Below are 20,658 nucleotides of genomic sequence, written 5' to 3'. Positions count from 1 at the left end.
GGGGAGGGCTGCCCCAACAATGTTCTGTGAGGTCTTGATCACCCGCTGGAGTGCCTTCCTATCACGTGTTGTACAGTTAGCGTACCAAACAGTGATGGAGGCGGTAAGGACACTTTCGATAGTGCATCTGTAGAAGCAACTCAGGATTGTGGTGGGCATACCAAATTTCCTCAGTCTTCTCAGGAAGTACAGTCTCCTTTGGGACTTCTTCAGAATTTGTTGGGTGTTGTGAGACCAGGTGAGGTCCTCGCTGATGTGTGTGCCAAGGAACTTGAAGGTTTTCACCCACTCCACCTCAGTCTCATCAATAAACAGGGGTCTATGCGGCTCCTTTTCCCTTGTTCTTGGGTCGATGATCATCTCTTTAGTCTTATCTGTATTGAGAAGGAGATTGTTAGCACGACACCAAGCTATGAGGTCCGCCACCTCTCTTCTGTATGATGTTTCAACACCACCAGTGATCAGTCCGATGACTGTAGTGTCATCCGCAAATTTAATGATGCTGGTGTTGTTCTGGGAGGCCACGCAATCGTAGGTGAAGAGCGTGTAGAGGAGCGGACTCAGCACACACCCCTGTGGGGTCCCAGTGCTCACAATTCTTGAGCTGGATGTGCGATTGTGGACTCTGACTGACTGGGGCCTGCCTGTTAGAAAGTTAAACACCCAGTTACAGAGGGAGGGTGACAGGCCAAGTGTGAGGAGCTTATTTGTGAGTTTGTGGGGGCTGACTGTATTAAAAGCAGAGCTATAGTCTATAAATAGCATTCTGACGTATGTGTCCTGGCCCTGTAGGTGAGAAAGGGCTGTGTGGATGGCAGTGTTGATTGCATCATCCGTGGACCGGTTCTGGCGATATGCAAACTGTAGAGGGTCCACAGTTGCCGCCGGGATGCTCTTTTTGATGTGGGTCATGACTATCCTTTCAAAGCACTTCATAACAATAGGAGTGAGTGCTATAGGGCGATAGTCATTCAAGCAGGTCACGTTGCTCTTCTTGGGTACGGGCACTATGGTGGTGGACTTAAAGCAGGTCGGTACAGATGCTTGTGCAAGCGACAGGTTAAATATGTCAGCAAGCACATCAGCTAGCTCTGATGAGCAAACCCGAAGTGCACGTCCTGGGATGTTGTCTGGCCCTGCTGCTTTTCGTGGGTTTGTTTTGTTCAGAACCCTGCGCACATCAGCTGATGTCACCATGAGAGGTGAGTCCTGTGTGCTCCCCAGGTTCAGCCACCCTCTCTGCTCATCAGGAGTTTGGGTGTCAAAGCGGGCATAGAACTCGTTCAGCTCATCTGGAAGTGTGGTTTGGCTGGATGTGGCTACGCTACTCTGCTGTCGATAGTCTGTGATGTGCTGGAGCCCCGCCCACATGCGCCGAGGGTCTGAGGTGGAATAGTAGCCCTCCAGCTTCTGTCTGTACTGTCTTTTGGCCTCCCGTATGGACCTCCTCAGGTCATATCTGGCCTTTTTGTAGTCATCAGCGGTGCCCATGACAAATGCAGTCGAACGAGCACGTAGCTTAGCCCTTACATCACAGTTCATCCACTGTTTTTGGTTAGGGTATTTTCTGTAATACTTGGTGGTGCTAACAGTCTCTATACATGTGCTAATGTAGCCAGTAACAGCAGAAGCATATTCATCCAAATCAACAGTACAATCTTCCCTCCCCGCTGCAGTTTTAAACACATCCCAGTTTGTGCAGCCAAAGCAGTCCTGAAGTACTTGATCAGTTTCTTCATTCCACACTTTAACTGCTGTACGTACAGGGGGAGCTTTTTTAAGAAGTTGTCTGTATGTTGGATAAAGGAATATAGAGATGTGGTCAGCCTTTCCAAAGTGGGGTCTTGGAACAGCCTTCAAAGCACCTTTCATGTTGCTGTAGACGTGGTCCAGGATGTTATTTTCCCTTGTGGGAAAGCTCACATGCTGGTAATATTTGGGGAGGACAGTCCTGAGGTTACAGTGGTTGAAATCGCCAGATATAATAAATACAGCGTCTGGGTGTTTGGTCTCGTGTTTATCAATGATGTCATGCAGGAGGCCTAGTGCATTAGCAGTGTTAGCTCGTGGTGGGATGTAGACAGCAGTTAAATACACAGCGCTAAACTCACGAGGCAAATAAAAAGGTCTGCATTTCACCATCAGAAGCTCAATGTCCTGCGAGCAGTGCTTTTCCATCGTCTGTACGTCTGTGCACCACCGTTTGTTTACGTAAACACAGACGCCGCCACCTCTGTGTTTACCAGACGCTAAAGTCCGATCTCCCCGGTAAGCAGCAAATGATTCCAACTGGATCGCCGAGTCCGGTATATCCTCCGTCAGCCAGGTTTCTGTGAAGGTGGGCACACAGCATTCCCTGATCTCACGTTGAGCTGTAATCCTTGCTCTTAGTTCGTCCATCTTGTTTTCAAGAGAGCGGACGTTGGCTAGCAGCAGGCTTGGTAGCGGTGGCCTCGTCGCTCTAGCTTTTAGCCTAGCATGCAGGCCGGCTCGCTTGCCTCGTTTACGCCTCGGATGCCTTGCTCGCCGGGTATTCAGCTCACCAGGTCCGCAGGCTGCTGCGTTCTCCCGGCGCAGAAGAAAGGCAAAGTCTGAGAGGCTAAATGAAAGTTCATGGTGAACCCTGTCGATGTTCAAAAGTGTCTCTCTGTTGTAATGTACTGCGCGAGTGTGTTGAATGTCCAAAATGAACAATAAAATAGCAAAAAATAGAAAAACACGGGAGAGTGTCACAGAGACGTCTGCCACGGAGGGCGCCATCTTTGAAAAATGGAGACGAGCCTTAATGTTCTTTATGTTCAGCAGTGGTTTTGGTCTTGGAACTCTGCCATGCACCCCCCTTTTTGGCTCAGTGTCTTTATTATGGTGGAGTCATGAACACTGACCTTAAATGAGGCAAGTGAGGCCTGTAGTTCTTTCGATGTTGTTGTTGGGTCTTTTGCGACCTCTCTGTGCTCTTGGGGTCATTTTGGTTGGCCGAACACTCCTGAGAAAGTTCACCTGTTTTGGCCATTTGTGGATAATGGCTCTCACTGTGGTTCGCTGGAGTCCCAAAGCTTTAGAAAAGGCTTTATAACCTTTTCCATACTGATAGATCTCAATTAATCTCAGTTAAGTTATGGTTTAACAGGGGGGGGCAATCACTTTTTCACACAGGGCCATGTGGGGTTGGATTTTTTTCCTCCCTTAATAAGTTTCATTTAAAAAGTGCATTTTGTGTTCAGTCATGTCGTCACTGACTAATATTTAAACTTGTTTGATGAGCTGAAACATTTAAGTATGACAAACATGCAAGAAAACAAGAAAACAGGAAGGGGGCAAACCCCTTTTCACACCACTGCATGTTAAATGCTTTTTAACATGCACACATGACATGACATGTGAAATTGAGAAATTAACACCAAATTCAAACTTTTCATAGCTGCTGTGCTACACTATGATTGCTTTGATGTGCCAACCTGCATTATCGCCCCGAATTCATTCCTTTCTTTGGTATTTTGGCTTGGAAGCATTTAAGAGCTCTCACACACAATTTCTCAGGGAATTACACCCTTTGCCGAAGCAGCAAGTGGTTCTTAGAAGCAGTCAAGTGGGCAGTCATTCAGGAGTTTTTGGCAGGTTACCCAGTCAGCCAGTGTAGGCTGCCTAGGTAACAAGTAGAGAAAGAGGCTGTCCTGCCGCACAAAAGCAAACAGTCACATGATGCTCTCTTTTTCTCAGATGACAACGACACCCCCGAAAGAAAAGCACTGACATACGCAAAGTGCTTTCACATGTTGCAGCCGCATTTCGGAGCGTTTCACAACTACTTCTTGTGGCGCCCTAAATCATCTCAGCGCTCTGGTCGGTTGGTCTTTCCACAATCAACCCACACACACACACACACACACCCCCCTGCACACACACTTATCTCACATTTGAGTGTATCTATTTGTGAAAGTGACTATTGTGCAGCAATGGGGGGGGTCTGCCTGATGACCCCATTGCAGAAAGCACTTCCAGATGTGCACCTTTTTTTTTTTTTGGTTCATTTCCTGAAGCGCTTGCATGTTGGGACTGAAGGTCATCCATCAGAAAGTGGACCCCCCCAACGCACACACACTCCCACAACTCCCCATGAAGCCATTTGTGGAATTCAACAGCACCACAAGTCAGCTTAACATGTCACAAAAACGAATCGGGTTTTGTTTCCTTTTATTTGAGAACATTTCAACATCCAGACTTTAAAGTGGAAGTAAATCAATGTTCCTTGTCAAGGTAAAGGTTTAAAAAACATGATACAAGGCAAAAGCTGTGGATAATCCATGGGAGTGTTTTGTCACAACCCTATTCGGGAGTGATGTCGGCTCCCAGCATGCATTGTGGCACTTTTGGTTTGTAAAAAGTTGCTTAAGTTGCGTGTTTACAGTTGTTTATTATTCCCCATAGCAGTCGTTGCCCTTTGTGTAGTTACTTACCTGTTACATGTGCTGTCAACGCTTAGTTGCTGTTGTTTTTTGTTCTTTTCAATTTTACAAATATTTCTACTGCCTTCTTGTAATTTTTTTTTTGTCATTACACTGTGACTTTATTCCCATAATATTTTGACTTTATCCTCGTCATATCACAACTTACTGCCTCCGCCGAGCGTTTGTTTGTCAGTTTGTGTTCAAAATAACTTCAACATTTCTGAATGGATTTGGAAGACATTTTCAGGAATTGTCGGAAAAGGGATGTGGAAGAAGTGGTTAACATTTTGGGGGTGATCCGGATCACCGTCTGGATCCAGGGATTTTTTAAGGGACTGTTTAACATTGCGAGATAGAACCGTTTTCGGCATTTGTGCGTAGAACTCCACAAAAATGGTCAGAGCACTTGGAAAAAAATACAGAACATGTTTCCAACAGGTTCTACAAAATATCAAAGACTGATCCAAAAAATGTAGGATTATTATTTTGGTTTGAAGCACAATATGGGGGGAACGATGGCGCTTGGCGGAGGTCTGCGATCTCTGAGTGCTTTTCTAGTTTTTTTGTGTTAGCACCGTGACCGCAGGTAGCGTTCTGTCTCGTGACCCCCCTGTTCATTTCTCCGCGTGACATCCTCACTCTGAGTTAAGTGGAGGCTTATGCTTTGCACCCCATGAGTATCATCGACTTTAACTTAGATCTCGGGGGCCGCATTTACAGTAACCTTTGATGTCAAGTCGTGGGCCGCAAAATGTGACTTGGCGGGTACTTACCCCTAACTGGCTGACTTGTGGGAGGTGAAGGGGGCGTTGACTTCATGTGCCACTTTTTTGATATTCATACCTGTCACACAAGTGTAAAAAAGCCATTAGCCATATTGTACTGAGCAGCCAGCAGGGAGACTTTCATGCTCACATGGCAGTTAGATAAGGTAAGTTAGATTCATGGTTCTAAGGATATCAGTTTGTTGGATGTCGCTGGTAACTCCAGATGCTCGATATTGGCTTTCTTACCGATACTGTCCAGCGTTTCATTACCGATACAATATTGGCAGTAGCTCTTCCCTCAAACTAATGTCGTGTACGAAACACATTTCACTTCTTTTACTGTGACGCCACTGGACGCATTTCACAAAAAAACACAAATACTATCAACAGCAACAATACAATTTGGAAAGCTGCATATTTGTACTGTATGTGGTGCAAGCATCCATATACAGTATAACAAAGTATGAAGCTTTGGACTAATACAGTAAGTGAAATCGTAAACTGGAAAAAACGAGTTTTTGCGTGATCTCAATATCGGCAGAAAAAAGCGATATCGACATGATGAAATATCGTGTTTTTAAGCCAACATCAGCCAGACATCCCTATTAGTAACCCTCTGGGATAGCATCACAAGCGTGAATGGAAATCTTTTTTCAGTGCAACTTTAGTCTGAATTTTTGGTTTGCACATTTTTTTCTTAGTTGTTTCCTATTTTATTAAAATATGGTTTGTCATTGCAATTATAAAATGTTTTGTGTCCGTTAGATTTGACTTTTAGTTATAATTATGCACTAGCATGCATAAATGATGTATTTCTGCCGTGAGCCACATTAATTCAAGAAAGGTGGCCGGAGGGTGTGTTCCAACTATAGGGGGATCACACTCCTCAGCCTCCCTGGGAAAGTCTATTCCAGGGTGCTGGAGAGCAGGGTCTGGCCGTTCGTCCAACCTCGGCTACAGGAGGTGCAATGTGGTTTTCGACCTGCTCTACACCCTTGCAAGGGTACTGGAGGGTACATGGGAGTTTGCCCAACCGGTCTACATGTGCTTTGTAGACTTGGAAAAGGCATTTGACCGTGTCCTTTGCGGTGTGCTGTGCTGTGTGGGGTGCTCCGGGGGTACAGGATTGGTGGCACGCTACTACGTGCCATTCGGTCCTTGTACAACCGGAGCAGGAGCCTGGTTGGCATTGGCAGCAGTAAGTTCAGCCTGTTTCCGGTGAACGTTGGCCTCCACCAAGGCTGCCCTTTGTCACCGATTCTGTTCATAATTTTCATGGACAGAATTTCGAGGCACAGGCAAGGTGTCGAGAGGGTCCAGTTCGGGGGCCTTAAGATCTCGTCTCTGCTATTTGAAGACGATGTGGTCCTGATGGCTTCATCGGGCTGTGACCTTCAGCGTTTATTGGGACGGTTTACATCTGAGTGAGAAGCTTCTGGGATGAGACTCAGCACCTCCAAATCCGAGGCCATGGTTCTCAGTCGGAAAAGGGTGGATTGCTCCCTCCGGCTTGGGAATGAGGTCCTGCCCCAGGTGAAGGAGTTCAAGTATCTCAGGGTCTTGTTCACGATTGAGGGAAGGTTGGAGCGTGAGGTCAACAGGCGGATCGGTGCAGCGTCTGCTGTAATGCGGTCGCTGTGCCGGACCGTCGTGGTGAAGAAAGAGCTGGGCCGGAAGGCAAAGCTCTCAATTTACCCCCCCATCTACGTTCCCACCCTCACCTGTGGTCATGAGCTTTGGGTCGTGACCAAAAGAAGATGATTGCGGATACAAGCGTCTGTTTCCTCCGTAGGGTGGCTGGACTCACCCTAAGAGATAGGGAGGGTGAGGAGCTCAGTCATGGGTCTGGGAACGCCCTGGTGCCCTTCTGGTGGAACTGGAAGAGGTGGCTGGGGACCGGGAAGTCTGGACTTCCTTAGACTGCTGCCCCGTGACCCGGACCCGGATAATATTACCTATGTGACCTGGTCAAGTCTACAGGCCTCTCGTCTCCAGAACATGTCCTTCCCAAGCTCAGAATCAACAGCCTTGGATGTTTAAAGGTAGTTTTAGCCTCTCATTTTAGATGATCCCCTCCCTTGCATTTGCACATAGAGCAACATCTTTCTCTGTAGACGTTTTCTCTAGAGGCTGTCTGTTCAGATTGTATTGATTTGTCTCCTCACATGCAAGTTGTATGAAATTGTACCTCCCATTATTCTCAAAGAACTTATCTTGTTTTGCATGCAAATACAATGCAACTTATGGTTCTTTTTGCTCACGCCCAGCAGACACAGTTGAAAGAGGGTCATGACAAAACGTGTTAGTTTGACATGATATTAGGTTAATGAGCTTGTTGCGTAATCACTGCCAACAACAACTGGCTGAACAAGATCGGACAAGACTTTCTTTTCTCGCCACAGCTTCTTCTAATAAAAGTCTCTTCACGCCACTGTGATCATAAATCTCTCCTTTGCAACATGCTGTTTTTCGTCACGTTGCTGAAGAATTGAAATGCTAATCACCTGGTCCTTTTGCGGGGGCGTGAGGTGTAATTACTTGGCTACTTGTCGTGCTGTTGCTTCCAAAACAAATGTAATTTGAGCTGACTTGAGCAGATCAACACGTCCGAGCAGTCTGTTTGCTGAGCTGCAACAACAATATGATGATGCCAGGCTTCACTTTGCAGGGAACACTTGTTTGGAAAGTGCATTTGAGCTAAGCCTAGGTCACAATCAGCCGTACGGGCCCCTACGGCCGGTCTACATGCAATAAAACCACAAGAAACACATAGAGGTCACGCGTGTGACATGCATTTTCAAGCCGGGGAGGTTCTTTGTCATGTCAAACAAAATCTACTGGCGCTTAGGTTTTTCTTCAGGTTGCAAGACAAACGTACACACATTGCACGTCTTCATGCGTCGTCCGTACGGCCATCGTGTGTGTTTTGTACGTTTTGCTGATGTCAGGTTTGGGGAAAAATGTCAATTTTTGTCTTACGTCGCACTTGGGAACTCCTACGTGTGTCGTGCGCCACACGTGCACCCCACGTACGTAATTAGAGCAATTCAACGCACGTTCAGATATTTTGTGCGTCCTCCATTCGTTTAATCAACAAAAGACAGCTAAATTATACCTGATTTCAATATAAAACTTCACAACTGAGTGGTGTAAAAAAGTGTTTGCCCCCTTCCTGATTTTTTTGCATGTTTGTCACACTTAAATGTTTCAGATCATCAAACAAATTTAAATATTAGTCAATGACAACACAACTGAACACAAAATGCAGTTTTTAAATGAAACTTTTTATTATTAAGGGAGAAAAAAAATCCAAAGCTGCATGGCCCTGTGTGAAAAAGTGACTTCCCCCTAAACCTAATAACTGGTTGGGCCACCCTTAGCAGCAACAACTGCAATCAAGTGTTTGCGATAACTTGCAACGAGTCTCTTACAGCGCTGTGGAGGAATTCTGGCCCACTCAACTTTGCAGAATTGTTGTCATTCAGCCACATTGGAGGGTTTTCCAGCATGAAGCGCCTTTTTAAAGTCATGCCACAGCATCTCAATAGGATTCAGGTCAAGACTTGGACTAGGCCACTCCAAAGTCTTCAGCCATTCAGAGGTGGACTTGCTGGTGTGTTTAGGATCATTGTCCTGCTGCAGAACCCAAGCTGGTTTCAGCTTGAGGTCACCAACAGATGGCCGGACATTCTCCTTCAGCAGAATTCATGCTTCCATTTATCACAGCAAGTCTTCCGGGTCCTGAAGCAGCAAAACAGCCCCAGACCATCACACTACCACCACCATATTTTACTGTTGGCATGATGTTCTTTTTCTGAAATGTGGAGTTACTTTTTTACGTTAGATATTATGAGACACACACCTTGCGATATCAGTCTACCCTGGTATAGTCATGATTCGGCAATTGTGACCCTGCAAATTTTCAGATTTTTTCTTTCAGTTTGTTTTATTGACACTTTTTTCTGGGTTGCATGTGACGTCACATGTAATTGCAGTTGTCACGGGGCGAAGTGCTGGCGGGTCACACAAGCGTATCCGTAGCTAGATGTCAAGTGAAGTCAAAGCGAAAATGCCTCATCTACGCGCTGTTGTCGCATGTGAAGATCATTCAAATAGGAACTTCGGGAAACCTTATGACTAAGATAGTCCATCATAAAGGGAAAAATATTTCCAGAAACAACCCAAAAAATGCAGAGAAAGATGGCTGCTAAACCTGTCTCTCTCGTCGATTCGAGCTGAATTTGAACACTCTGGCCTTTGTAGCGACCAACATCAAAGACTCACAAAATTTATACTAAAACCAAAGTTAACATATCGTTGGAACTTCACATGCTCATGAAAATGCAGAAAGAATTGCCTCACAACAGAAAATTATAGATTGGTCATTGTAGACCATGTGACCATGACATTGTAGAGATGGCCGTCACAATAACATAAAAAAAAAGATGCTCACCAGTTTTCCTGTGGCAATGACGCATGACCTGTGGCCATCCGACTTCAAGTTCCCCTTGCTCAGTCACCTAGGGGTGTCTCGATGACACGACCATCTCCCGGGAAGACATGTCTGACATGCCCAGCACAGCCAGCAGGACCCCACCAGGGGTGACCCACCACCTGTCCTCCCACAACCCACTCCTCTTTTGTCTTTGAACTTTTGAACGTCTGGAATCCGTCCATAAGGGGGGGTACTGTCATGTTCTGTCTTTTAGTCTGCGAGTCAGTTTGTTTTGTTTCACTTTTCTGCCTTTATGGTCTTATTTTGTAGTTCTTCCTGTTTTGCCTGTGCTGTTTTCTGTTCATGTTCCAACACCCCTGCTTCTCATTTTGTGTTTGATTATTTTGTCTATCCTGTGGCGTCTGTCTTGCGTTGGAGCAACAATTTTAAAAGTCAAAAAAATTGAAAGAGGAAAAAAGTGTATTCTAACTAGAAAAAAAGTCGCAATTTTACGTGAATGTATTCATATTATTATGAGGAAAAATAATGTCATTTTATTAGCAAAGAGTTGAAATCTGAGGAAAAAAAGGAAAACCTTTTTTGTTTAAAAGTTGTAATATTACGAGAAACAAACAAAATAAAATAAAGCTGTCATTTTTGGGACATTTGGTTGGGGAAAAAGTTATAATATTATGGGAATAAAGTCAAAATATTATGGGAATAAAGTCCTAATATCACGAGAGGAAAATTTACAAAGATTATTTAAGAAGAAAGCTGAAATATTTGAAAAAAAAAAGAGCAAAGACCGAAGTTCATACTTTTTCACCTACAGTATATCACAAAGCTGAGATGCAGTTTTTTCTTGAAATATATATACCTTCTTAACATATGCATTAAGTAATATCAAAGTGGCCCTTGCATCCTTTCATTTTTCAGTATGTCGCCCTCGCTGGAAAAACTTTGGACACCCCTGCCCTAATCTGTAGTTACACATTACTTGAATGAAGTCTTAATAAAGAATACAAAAGGAAAGTCTTTAGGGACATTGGTTGCTGCTTTGGTGGTGCGGACGTACGCTACAGCCGCCGTCCGAGCGTCCTCTGAGTCGGCGGTGCAGCGGCGATGAAGGACAGAGATGTGTCAGCGTGTTGCAGCTCGGCACGGAGGTTTTGTTTTGTCAGACAAACAAAAAGATGAGCTCATCTTTCACAGCACAAAGATTGGCTTGTTGTTCCCAAACACGCACAGTAATGCCTCTGAACACGATGTAAAACTACATTAAAAATAGTGTGTTTAGCCTACGACTTCACTCTTAATTTGACACTCATTTAAATATTTGGAAATATAAATACCAGAAACGTAATGATGGCTTTTTCAGACTTTTTTTGTAATTAATGTCATACCACTTACATTTTAGCTCGGCAGTGAGATAACATTGTCCATTGCTAGTCTCTTTGTGTATTATGTGTATGTGTGACGGGTTTTCCAGCCTTAAAACATATGTAATAATTATTTTTTTAAAAATAAAGTCGGCTACTTCGCGGATTTCACTTATTGTGGGCTATTTTGGGAACCCATCCCCTGCCATAAACAAGGAAACACTGGACTGTATTCTCATACATGCAGATTGCTGTTTAATACATGTCATATTCGGCTTCTTCAAATGTTTCCATCTTAAAATGGTCCTTGTGTGATGTATGTCCACGTTGATTGAGGCCACGTGCGTAATCCAGTCAAGGGCACTGACAGGAAGTCGCATACATTGTGATTGTGTGGGGAGTCTCGCATCATGTTCGTCACCTTTCATAGTGGTGATCTCAGCAGGGAGTTTCCAAGAGGAAGATTGATTCGGTATCGTGACTCATGCGACGTCTCCATCTGGTTTCCATCAGTGTTCACGAGGCGGAGCATTTTATAGCTTTTCCCCTTGACTTTCATAAGGTTGTCTCCATCTAGGCTTGATCCACATGTCCACATGTGTTGTACAACACAACAGTCTGAACACAGTCTCAAGTTAGGGCCACGAGAAGGCAAGAAAGTTCCTGGGTGCCAGTGCCTGGGAGTGTGGACCTTTCTGGACGACCTGCTCTACCTCCTGAGCCACTGCCGCCCCCTAGGGGAAAATATCAGGAGCTACACAAATCGGTTTTCTCTCCCCGTACACAAAATATCCATCCATCCATCCATCCATTTTCTATACCGCTTCGTCCTCATTAGGGTCGCGGGGGCATGCTGGAGCCTAACACAAAATATCAAATAGAAATTTTATTACAGAAGTTTTAGTCTAAGAATTTATGAGATACATTTACATGTCGTTCTTTTGGTGTTACAAATAACTCAAATAAGAATTCCCGGTGTCTTTGAGAGTGTGTGCAGTATAAAATAGTCCAGGGGTGTCCAAACCTTTTCCAGCGAGGGCCACGTACTGAAAAATGAAAGGATGCAAGGGCCACTTTGATATTTTGTAAAGCAACACATAGAGATATGCTAAGACGTTATATGTAGCTCGAGACAAAACAGCATTTCAGCTTTGTAATAGAGGTGAAATGCTACTAAAAACGACTTTTTCCCATAACATGAGTTTATTCTTGTAAAATTGCGACTTTTGTTCTTCATTCGGTTATGACTTTTTTCCATTTCTGCTGTTTTTTTTTTCAATTTTCCAACTATTTCATTTCAACTTTCCTCTTGTAAAGGTTCTCCTCATAATTATAACGTTATATCTTTTAAAACAATAATGTATTTTTTATTATTATTACAACATTGTTACTAAAATGGTATTTTTCCTCATTCCTCAAGTTTATTCTAATAAAATTGCAACTTTTTTCTCATTAGAAAACTATTTTTTCTCTTAATATTTTGACTTGACTTTCTGCTATTGATATTTTTTTGTATAATTTTCCAAATATTTCAACTTTCTTCTTGTATATTTTCTCCTCCTAATATTTTGACTTTATTCCCATGTTACAAAAGTTTCCAAAATGTACAATTTTATTCATTGTTTTTGAAAAAAAGAACACCAAATAAACTTTTTTCATTAATATTTCAACTTCATGCTACTAAAATGACATTTTTCCTCCTACTATGACTTTATTCTTGTGAGATTATGGCTTTTTTTTTATCTTTGCTAGATTCCAACTCTTTACTTAACATTTCGACTTTGATTTTCCCATTTTTGCTGCTGTTTTTTTTTTTTAAGTTTCCTTGTTAAATTACATTTTTAGACTGCGCTGCGGGCTGATAAAATCACAGCTAAGGGCCACAAATGGCCCCCGGGCTGCACTTTGGACACCCCTGAAATAGACAAATGAGAGCAACCCTTCCCCATTACAAAACCTGGGAAGCTGTCATCACCACGTCTGACTGACTCATGAAAAGCTTTTTAAATATGATTATGGCTCAGATGCATGTTTTGAAGTAATACCAAAATAATAGTATCAATTGATAGTGCAAAACAACAATGGAACTGAATTAAAACCAAAAAAAAACATGCCCTCTGTTTTAAAAGGCAGCAGCTGTACCATTACACCACCAGGAAGTGACAGGTGTGTGGTTTAATCACTCCTCTCTCCCGCCTCATGCCAGCGATGCGCATCCTTTGCGCGCGTAGGGAGGAGCGGCTCTGGTAACACATGTTAAGCCATTTTATTGAATAACACTGACAACCAATAGCAGTTCAAGCACATGACAGGGCAATTGAAACACACACTAAAAAGTGTTCACACTTCATTTAATACACTTTGAAAACTGAGCTTACAGGCCAGCCGGACAAACTTGCAGTTAAACTAAACATCTCAAACAAACAAAATAAATAATAAAAAGAAGAAATGTTGTTGTGTCCAGCACTTTTGTGAATAAGCATGTTCATTTTGCGATTACATTCCTATGGCTTTCCATTATACTGTATTTAGCAACCATGACATGTCTGCAAATCATTACGTTTACCTTAACGACGACAAGGTATATTTTCATAATCCTGGCTTCACTTGAAAGGTTACACTTGTGAGATCACTCCCGAGTCAGTGTAAGCATTTTCAGCGGCCAGCAGATTGAATGATAATCACTAGAATACATTCTAGGGCTCATCCAAGGCCAACTGTTCAATTATATTTCTACAGAATCCATGTTGGCTTCCAGGCTAAAGAAAAACGACAGGACATAGCAAGGTCACAACACACTGAGATGTTTCCTGGGACGCTTTTGAACCATTCGGCTTTAGAGATTATTATTTGTTTCAAAGACAACAATATTTAAGGCTGCGACTGTGATCCAATGCACACTGTTTTATCCGTGTGCATGTGGTTCATAGGGGTGTAGAGCTGAAGGTCTCTTTTTTAATATAATGTGCATGTATCTTTACCAGTAGTTGGAACAGCCCCCTAATTAAGTAAGGGTCACTGGGGCTTTTAAGCGGCATCAGCAGCCGAGAATGGAATTGGTTGTGAGGATGCGTATGACCTTCCTCGCTGCGTAGCTGTACTCATACTGCACATGCTCATGGAAGAAATACAAGTGTCCTGAAAAGACAAATAATAACAATGACAATCGTTAGACGGATCACTTTAGCCGAACATTTAGAATTTTGCACGCTTGAGTGTAAGTCAATACCGTAGTGATAAACGGCGGCGTCAACCTCATCGTCCATGCCGGGAAAATCTTTCTCTATTGATCGTGGGTAGCCACTATCCATGGTGCCTGATGCTTCATCATAACTGGAAGTCATGAAAACAAAAAAAGGAGAAGTGCAAAAGGAAATATATTCAACGTTAACCCATCTAAGTATTGCTCACCCAGCCTGGGATCATCACATGATTTGGAAAAATGCATTTCTCAGTAGGGTGTTCAGTGTTTCCCATACATTCATTTATTCGTGGCGGGCCGCAGGAACGCTTCTGCGCTCTCTTTTATAGATTTGGGGCCATCTGATCACGTACACAGTACAATAATTCCTCCACACTTTGCGCTTCGCTCTTTTTTTTAAAAATGGGTAAATAAACTAAAATAAGTCATTCAAAAGACGCATCCAAAGACGTGATGGTATGTAGTATTCCACACTGGTGTCAGTAAGGTTACTGTAGTGTTCAGTGAGACACACAAGCACCAGGCTTGATTGCTGGAAAAAACAGCCCGCTCAGCTCAGCTCAGCTCCCCTAATACATTTCCAGCAACACACACAAGCACGAGTCTTATTTATGTCTTAAATGGCTTATTTTCTCTTATTATGTTTACCATATTGGGCTATACAAGTGTAAAGGTAACCCTATGGGTGTTATTTTATGTCGAGAGGGCTCTAATAATGTTAAAAGCTGTATTTAGAAGGTCGAAAACAGGTTTTCTGTGGAACAAATCAACAGTGATTACAGGGATTATTGTATAGTAGTGATGGAAGGAATTGTAGTTACAATCTCAGCCAGTAGATGGCACTGTAGTTTCGCAAGGCAGACGCACTTAAACCAGTTGATCTGTGGGTCTGCCTCCATACTCCAACTGTCATTATTACACTTCAGTGCAATTCAATCAATATGATTTTTTCATTGACAAATTGTACGGGGCTGAGGGCATCGCTGTCACATGGAGCAGAGAAAGGATAGGCGAATTGGCAAGAAATTCAGACCGGCACAAATGAATGTTTATGCGCCGTGTGACGCAACAATAAAACTACTGAATCTACCAGTTTGCGTGTATAAAGTCATCACTCGCTCCATCGCGGTTCAAACATCGCTCCCTCTCTCTATGGCGTTTTTTTTTTTATTGTGGTTGACTACGGCCTATTATTCTCCCCAAAAAAAGCATATTTAAGCAAATGTTACGTATTATTGGCCTAAATTAAGAATTTTCTGTAAGTGAACTAAAATACAAATAACAGTTTAGGGCAATACAAGACGTTAATGATCTGCAGGCTACGCTGGCCAACAGGTGACAATGCTAACATGCACAAGACTTGATCGCCAAACAGGCTAATATTATTTTTAGGGATGTCCGATATTGGCTTTTTTTTTTGCCGATAACCGATATTGTCCAGCTCTCAATTTCCGCTATCAACAGATACCGACATGTGTAACATCACCTGTAACATCTCCTGTTGTGGAAGTACTGGACTTATTACCTTATACTGTGTTATTATTATTTATTATGTATTGCTGCACGACACATTTGATGTGATCTGTTCCGTATTTATTTATTTATTTATTAATTCTTATTCTATTTTCTTATCTCCCATGTCTTGACTTGGTTGTTTTACTTTGTGATTAAATGATTAAGCTCATAATGACGTTTTTGCAGAGCTGCTGGAAACATGAATTTCTCTTGGAGATGAATAAAGTGTCTACCTATGTAGCTACAGTATCTATCTAAACACATATCTGTTGTGAAGCTAATAGATTCAGCATCAGCAATTAGCTGATATATTGACTGATATTACATTTTATGCCGATATTATCGGACATCCCCAATCATTTATCTCACAACAGGCACAATAATAACATAACAATAATAAGTCATCATCACAGGCTGCTGTTGTGGCCGTACTCCAGCTAAAACTCAACTCTGAATCCCCAACGCCACTTCATAAGACATTTAGTGAAACACACACGCGGATGAGTCTTATTTTTGTGTTTAATGGCTTATTTTCACTGATTATAGCTCCTATTTTGAGTAATAAGAGTGTAAAGGTGACAATAGGGGTGTTATTTCATGTCTAGAGGGCTGTAATGATGGTAAACATCATATTTAGAAAGTCATAAATGGTCTTACTGGGAAAATATTTAGTTTATTTATGTTGAATCCTACTTCGCTTATAGAGCTCGGGTCTGGAGCCAATTAACCGCGATAAAAGAGGGATTACAGTACAGATACAATACCTCCAATAGTCTTCATCATGAAAGAGGAGAGTCTTCCCCGTGTCTCGGATGTGAACAGCCGCATCCACTTTCCTCACACTCTTGGGGAGTCCCAGTGTGTGGATGTACTTTGGATAACCCTTCACCACGTTGTATCCATTCAAAGCCCACATGCGGATACCTGCCCAAATCAACAAAGCACAGGTTTGGCTTTTACGTAAGCTTTGTCATTTTAGCTGTAATGTGTTGATGATGCTAACCCACCGCTAAAAATCAAAACCCGATCCTTCTCTGGGTCCTCGTACGCCGCGTCCACCTTGTTGGGGATGGACGGCCAAGTGGATTTGATCAGTGTCAGCTCGGGTTCGTGCATCTGGGGGTGGAGGCGCCAGTAGAACCTGCGAGATCGAACATAATCACACATTTGGAATACGTGTCAGCGCGTGATCTACGCACGTGTGGAAGTGGGTTACGCCTGTGTGGACTCACTTGTCTTTGAAGATGAAGGTTTCTCCCCTGAGCTCCGTCGCGGCGTCAAAACTCAACGAGGGGTCACATTTCTTGGGGGCGTCCGGCTTCGGCTTCACTTTCCTGTGGTTTGGGTTGGGGCCTGCGTTTTAGACCAAATGTTTTAATAACACAACAAGCAAAACCAAGCGTGGGTGGATTATGCTGAGTCATCACCATAGAGGGCCTGGATGCCGTCGATGTCATCCTCAGCGAGCGGGTACCCTGTAGCGTAGGCGTAGATGGGGTACATGAGGGCGCCCGGGTCGGTGGAATGGGACATACCGAGGGCGTGACCCAACTCGTGTGCCGCCACTATGAAGAGGTTGTATGCTGCGAGGAGAGAACCTACATTTATCGGTCTGTTTTTTCCCCGAACATCACTTATTGTACGTTAAATAAAGTTTGAGCACAGTGACCTGATGAGTCTTTGGTCCAGTGTTCATCCTCGTCAAAGTGAGTGTCCCCTCCGATGCCGTCGCCGGGCGGGTAGGCGTGAGCCAGCAGTCCGTTCGGCCCGTCGAAAGGGTTGTAGTCTCCGTGTTCTGCATGAGGGAGGAACTTCTTAGCCCAAACGTACGATTACATTACTAAGATTAGCAATATTTTATTTGTACAAAACACCGTGGACCAATAAAAAAAAACTAATAATCCGCAGCTTAAATTTCGGCCAAAAAACTGCTCTGTAAAGCGCAGGTTTCAACAACAGTTATGCATTTCACACAAGACATCGGCGCTTTTCTTTGGCTTTCCTTGCAACAATCATCCCAAAAGACAGATTAACTGTTAAGAGAAGAAGAATACCCTATGTGACGTAAGCAGGCGCATGCTAGCACAGTTGTCAACTACTTTGCAGTGTGTTACCACCACCTGCAGGACTGCCGTGGAACTAACTTGTGTGCAGCAGAACACGTTTAGAAACATCCATCATCTGCATGTTTGCTTCCTGCTGTGTCTTTTTTTTAGGGCTGCCCAATGATTAAAAATTTTAATCAAATTACCTCATTCAATCCCAGCCGATTTTCTAAATTCAACCCCTTCGGCTTCATTTTCAGACGATTTTGACTAATCTTTCAAGGCACAGAGAATATCGCAATGTAAACATGGAACCTTCCAAAAGAAAGATTAAACTCTCGTCTTTCATCAGAAAAAGAAGTTTGTTTCTACCTTTTAATCAGCGGTAGAACATTGGTACGTTTCAGGAAAATATCAGTTGCCAACAAAAAAAAGGGAGAAAACCAGAATCTTTTGTGAAAAATAAATGACTTACCGCCGTCAGCGCGCTATTTTTCACAGCCCTCGTTGTTTTTGGTGTGTAAAGTACATGTTAGCAGGGAAGTACTGCTCGTTGAAAACATGATCGCAATCGGGTTTTTTTTTGTTCACCTTTCCTTCCAAAGCTGATCATAATGTCGGCGTTGCCCCGGTAGAGCTTCTGAAAAGTCAGCGGGGTCACGTCAGACCAAACGTTGAGCGCTGCGCGGATGGCTCGGTCGACGTCGGACTTCCTCAGATCTGGAGTGTAATTCGTAATCCTGCAACAAATACGAATGCATGCCAGATAATTACTATAGTAAACTTTTCCTCCACTTATTGTACAATACTTCACATCGTCGTACCTGAAAGTCACCTTGCTGCTTTTCCATTTGAGGTGTCGAGGGAAGTGGTTGTATTCGCCAACGTCTGGAACGCCACATCTCGCCTGGGTCATCAAGTCTAACGTGTTGTCATCCAGACTGCCTGTCACCTGCACATGAGGCAAAAAACATCAAAAAAATATGGCTTCAATACAAATATTGAGGAAACAAAACACAGAAAGCAACCTTAAAAAAAGAAAAACGCATGAGACTTCAATTGAGTGAGCACCGAAAGGAATAATTAAAGTGTTTTACTTTTTGTTTGTTTGTTTTGTTTGTGATGTCACCACAGAAAAGCACAAGTGATGACAAAGTGTGATGATAACCATAGAGCACAAATGGGCAAGCGTCTTAATCTTATTTTCCAATTTTATTATTTTTTTTTTTTTACACCTTTAACATGCAAAGTGTAGCCGGCAATGTGACTCTCAGTGCTTTTGCGGCACGCTTGAGTCGCCAAAATAGTCAGATGCAATCTGTAGCTTGTACAAAAAAGCCACCCAAACAACACAACATGTCAACACACACGATGCATAAAGTAACCTACCTACTGTACCATGTGGGCATAATGTACCCATGCCAAAAAAACACCCATATATTCCCACCGCAAGGCATGCTGGGTAGCTTGTGTGCGTGTGTCATGAAGCGTGAGGCAATCAGCTTGCGAGCACGTCAAAACTACAAATGCTTAGTTTGGTAGACACTAAATGCACTTGCTGTGTTAATAATAAATAATAAATAATAAATCCAACACCAATAAATGTGCTTTCCAGTTTGGGACAAGTGTATTTAATTATATGGGTTAAGGTTTGTAGCTTTTTATACAACACTCCACTGTATTTAATTATATCGTCATATCGTGATACACTCCCACATATAATCCCAGCATTTTTGAATGCGTCTTCTGAATGCCTTACATTTAGCCGTTTTTGTGCTGGAAAATGCATAATTTAGGCAAAAACATGTACGGTTTGCTTCAAAATGCGTATGTTTCGACAAATAAAAGGCCGTATTCAACCACACGACACCACGGTTTCTTCCTGTTTTTGAAAAACCGTAACAGAGTGAAGCGGTGACATTCGAAGCGTAAAGTGGAGACGAGGGATTACGGTACAATGACTCCGATCCAAATAAATCATACGCACATACATTTTGACAGGCAGATGTGAATGTAACTATAATTATGACAGTATAAACTACACAACCCCTAATAATTCCAGCAATACCTTCAAAACGCCACTCGGTGGCAGCATTGCACTGAAATGTGCTGTCTTGAAACGGAGAGTAGTTTTACTTTATTTTGGCGTTATTACACATTGGCTAACTTCTGCTTACGCTTGTTTAAAAAGTTCCTGCAGGGAATAATGGCGCTATACTATACTCTCATCGGTGTCTCACCTTAAGGTTGAAGAATTTCTGCATTTCCTTAAGCTTGGTCTTAAAGTCTCCCGATGACCGCCGATGACCTTGGAGGCCGACCGGAAGGCCGTAAAAGCGCCGGAGGTATTTCTGTGACAAAAGATGCGAAAAGACGTCATGCGTTTGTGAACGGCAGGGAGTCCACGCCGGTTAAGATGTTATACCTCAGCTACCAGCTGCTCCTCAGAGAGCAGAGGTCCTGCCAGAGAGGAGTGAGCAGCCAGTGGCAACAGCAGCAACCAAAAAAACATGTTTGTTATCTTCCACTCACTGAGATTGTCATGCTCTGAGGGGAATTTATACTATTTTATCACCCCCCACCCCCTTAAAGGATCCAAGTGATTCATGTAAAAGCACCTAGCCACTTCCTCCTCAGTTTCCCAAAACAAACATATGCTGATGTTGCATTTAATGTTGGGATGTGAGGGTTGGTGTAGTAGTGTCATAAATAAAGTGTCTCGTTCAGCTAAAAAAAAAAAAAAACGTGGACGGATGGGAATGATTTGTGACTGGCCCCATGACAGAGTGCATTGGTCAATCGCACAGCTGCTGCTTATCCACAAGTGTCGTCACATGCTGATCATCGTACTGCTCAGGCTCATGGGG

At 43.1% G+C, this 20,658-nt stretch overlaps 1 protein-coding gene across 1 annotated transcript; it reads right to left on the bottom strand.

Annotated features, from left to right (window-relative positions):
* Positions 1 to 13,273: 13,273 nt before the first annotated feature.
* On the bottom strand, positions 13,274 to 20,215 carry mmp13b (matrix metallopeptidase 13b). Its single transcript, XM_054794243.1, has 10 exons — positions 20,032 to 20,215; positions 18,616 to 18,743; positions 18,383 to 18,531; positions 17,416 to 17,541; positions 17,174 to 17,329; positions 16,979 to 17,099; positions 16,754 to 16,887; positions 16,511 to 16,670; positions 14,259 to 14,362; positions 13,274 to 14,167 (listed from the first exon to the last, which is right to left on the bottom strand). The coding sequence occupies exons 1-10, from the start codon at positions 20,053 to 20,055 to the stop codon at positions 14,067 to 14,069; spliced, it is 1,203 nt and encodes a 400-aa protein (XP_054650218.1). The 5' UTR covers positions 20,056 to 20,215; the 3' UTR covers positions 13,274 to 14,066.
* Positions 20,216 to 20,658: the final 443 nt, after the last annotated feature.

Source organism: Dunckerocampus dactyliophorus, chromosome 12, assembly GCF_027744805.1.
Source record: "Dunckerocampus dactyliophorus isolate RoL2022-P2 chromosome 12, RoL_Ddac_1.1, whole genome shotgun sequence".
Classification (NCBI taxonomy): domain Eukaryota; kingdom Metazoa; phylum Chordata; class Actinopteri; order Syngnathiformes; family Syngnathidae; genus Dunckerocampus; species Dunckerocampus dactyliophorus.
This window is presented reverse-complemented; position numbering and strand designations above follow the sequence as displayed.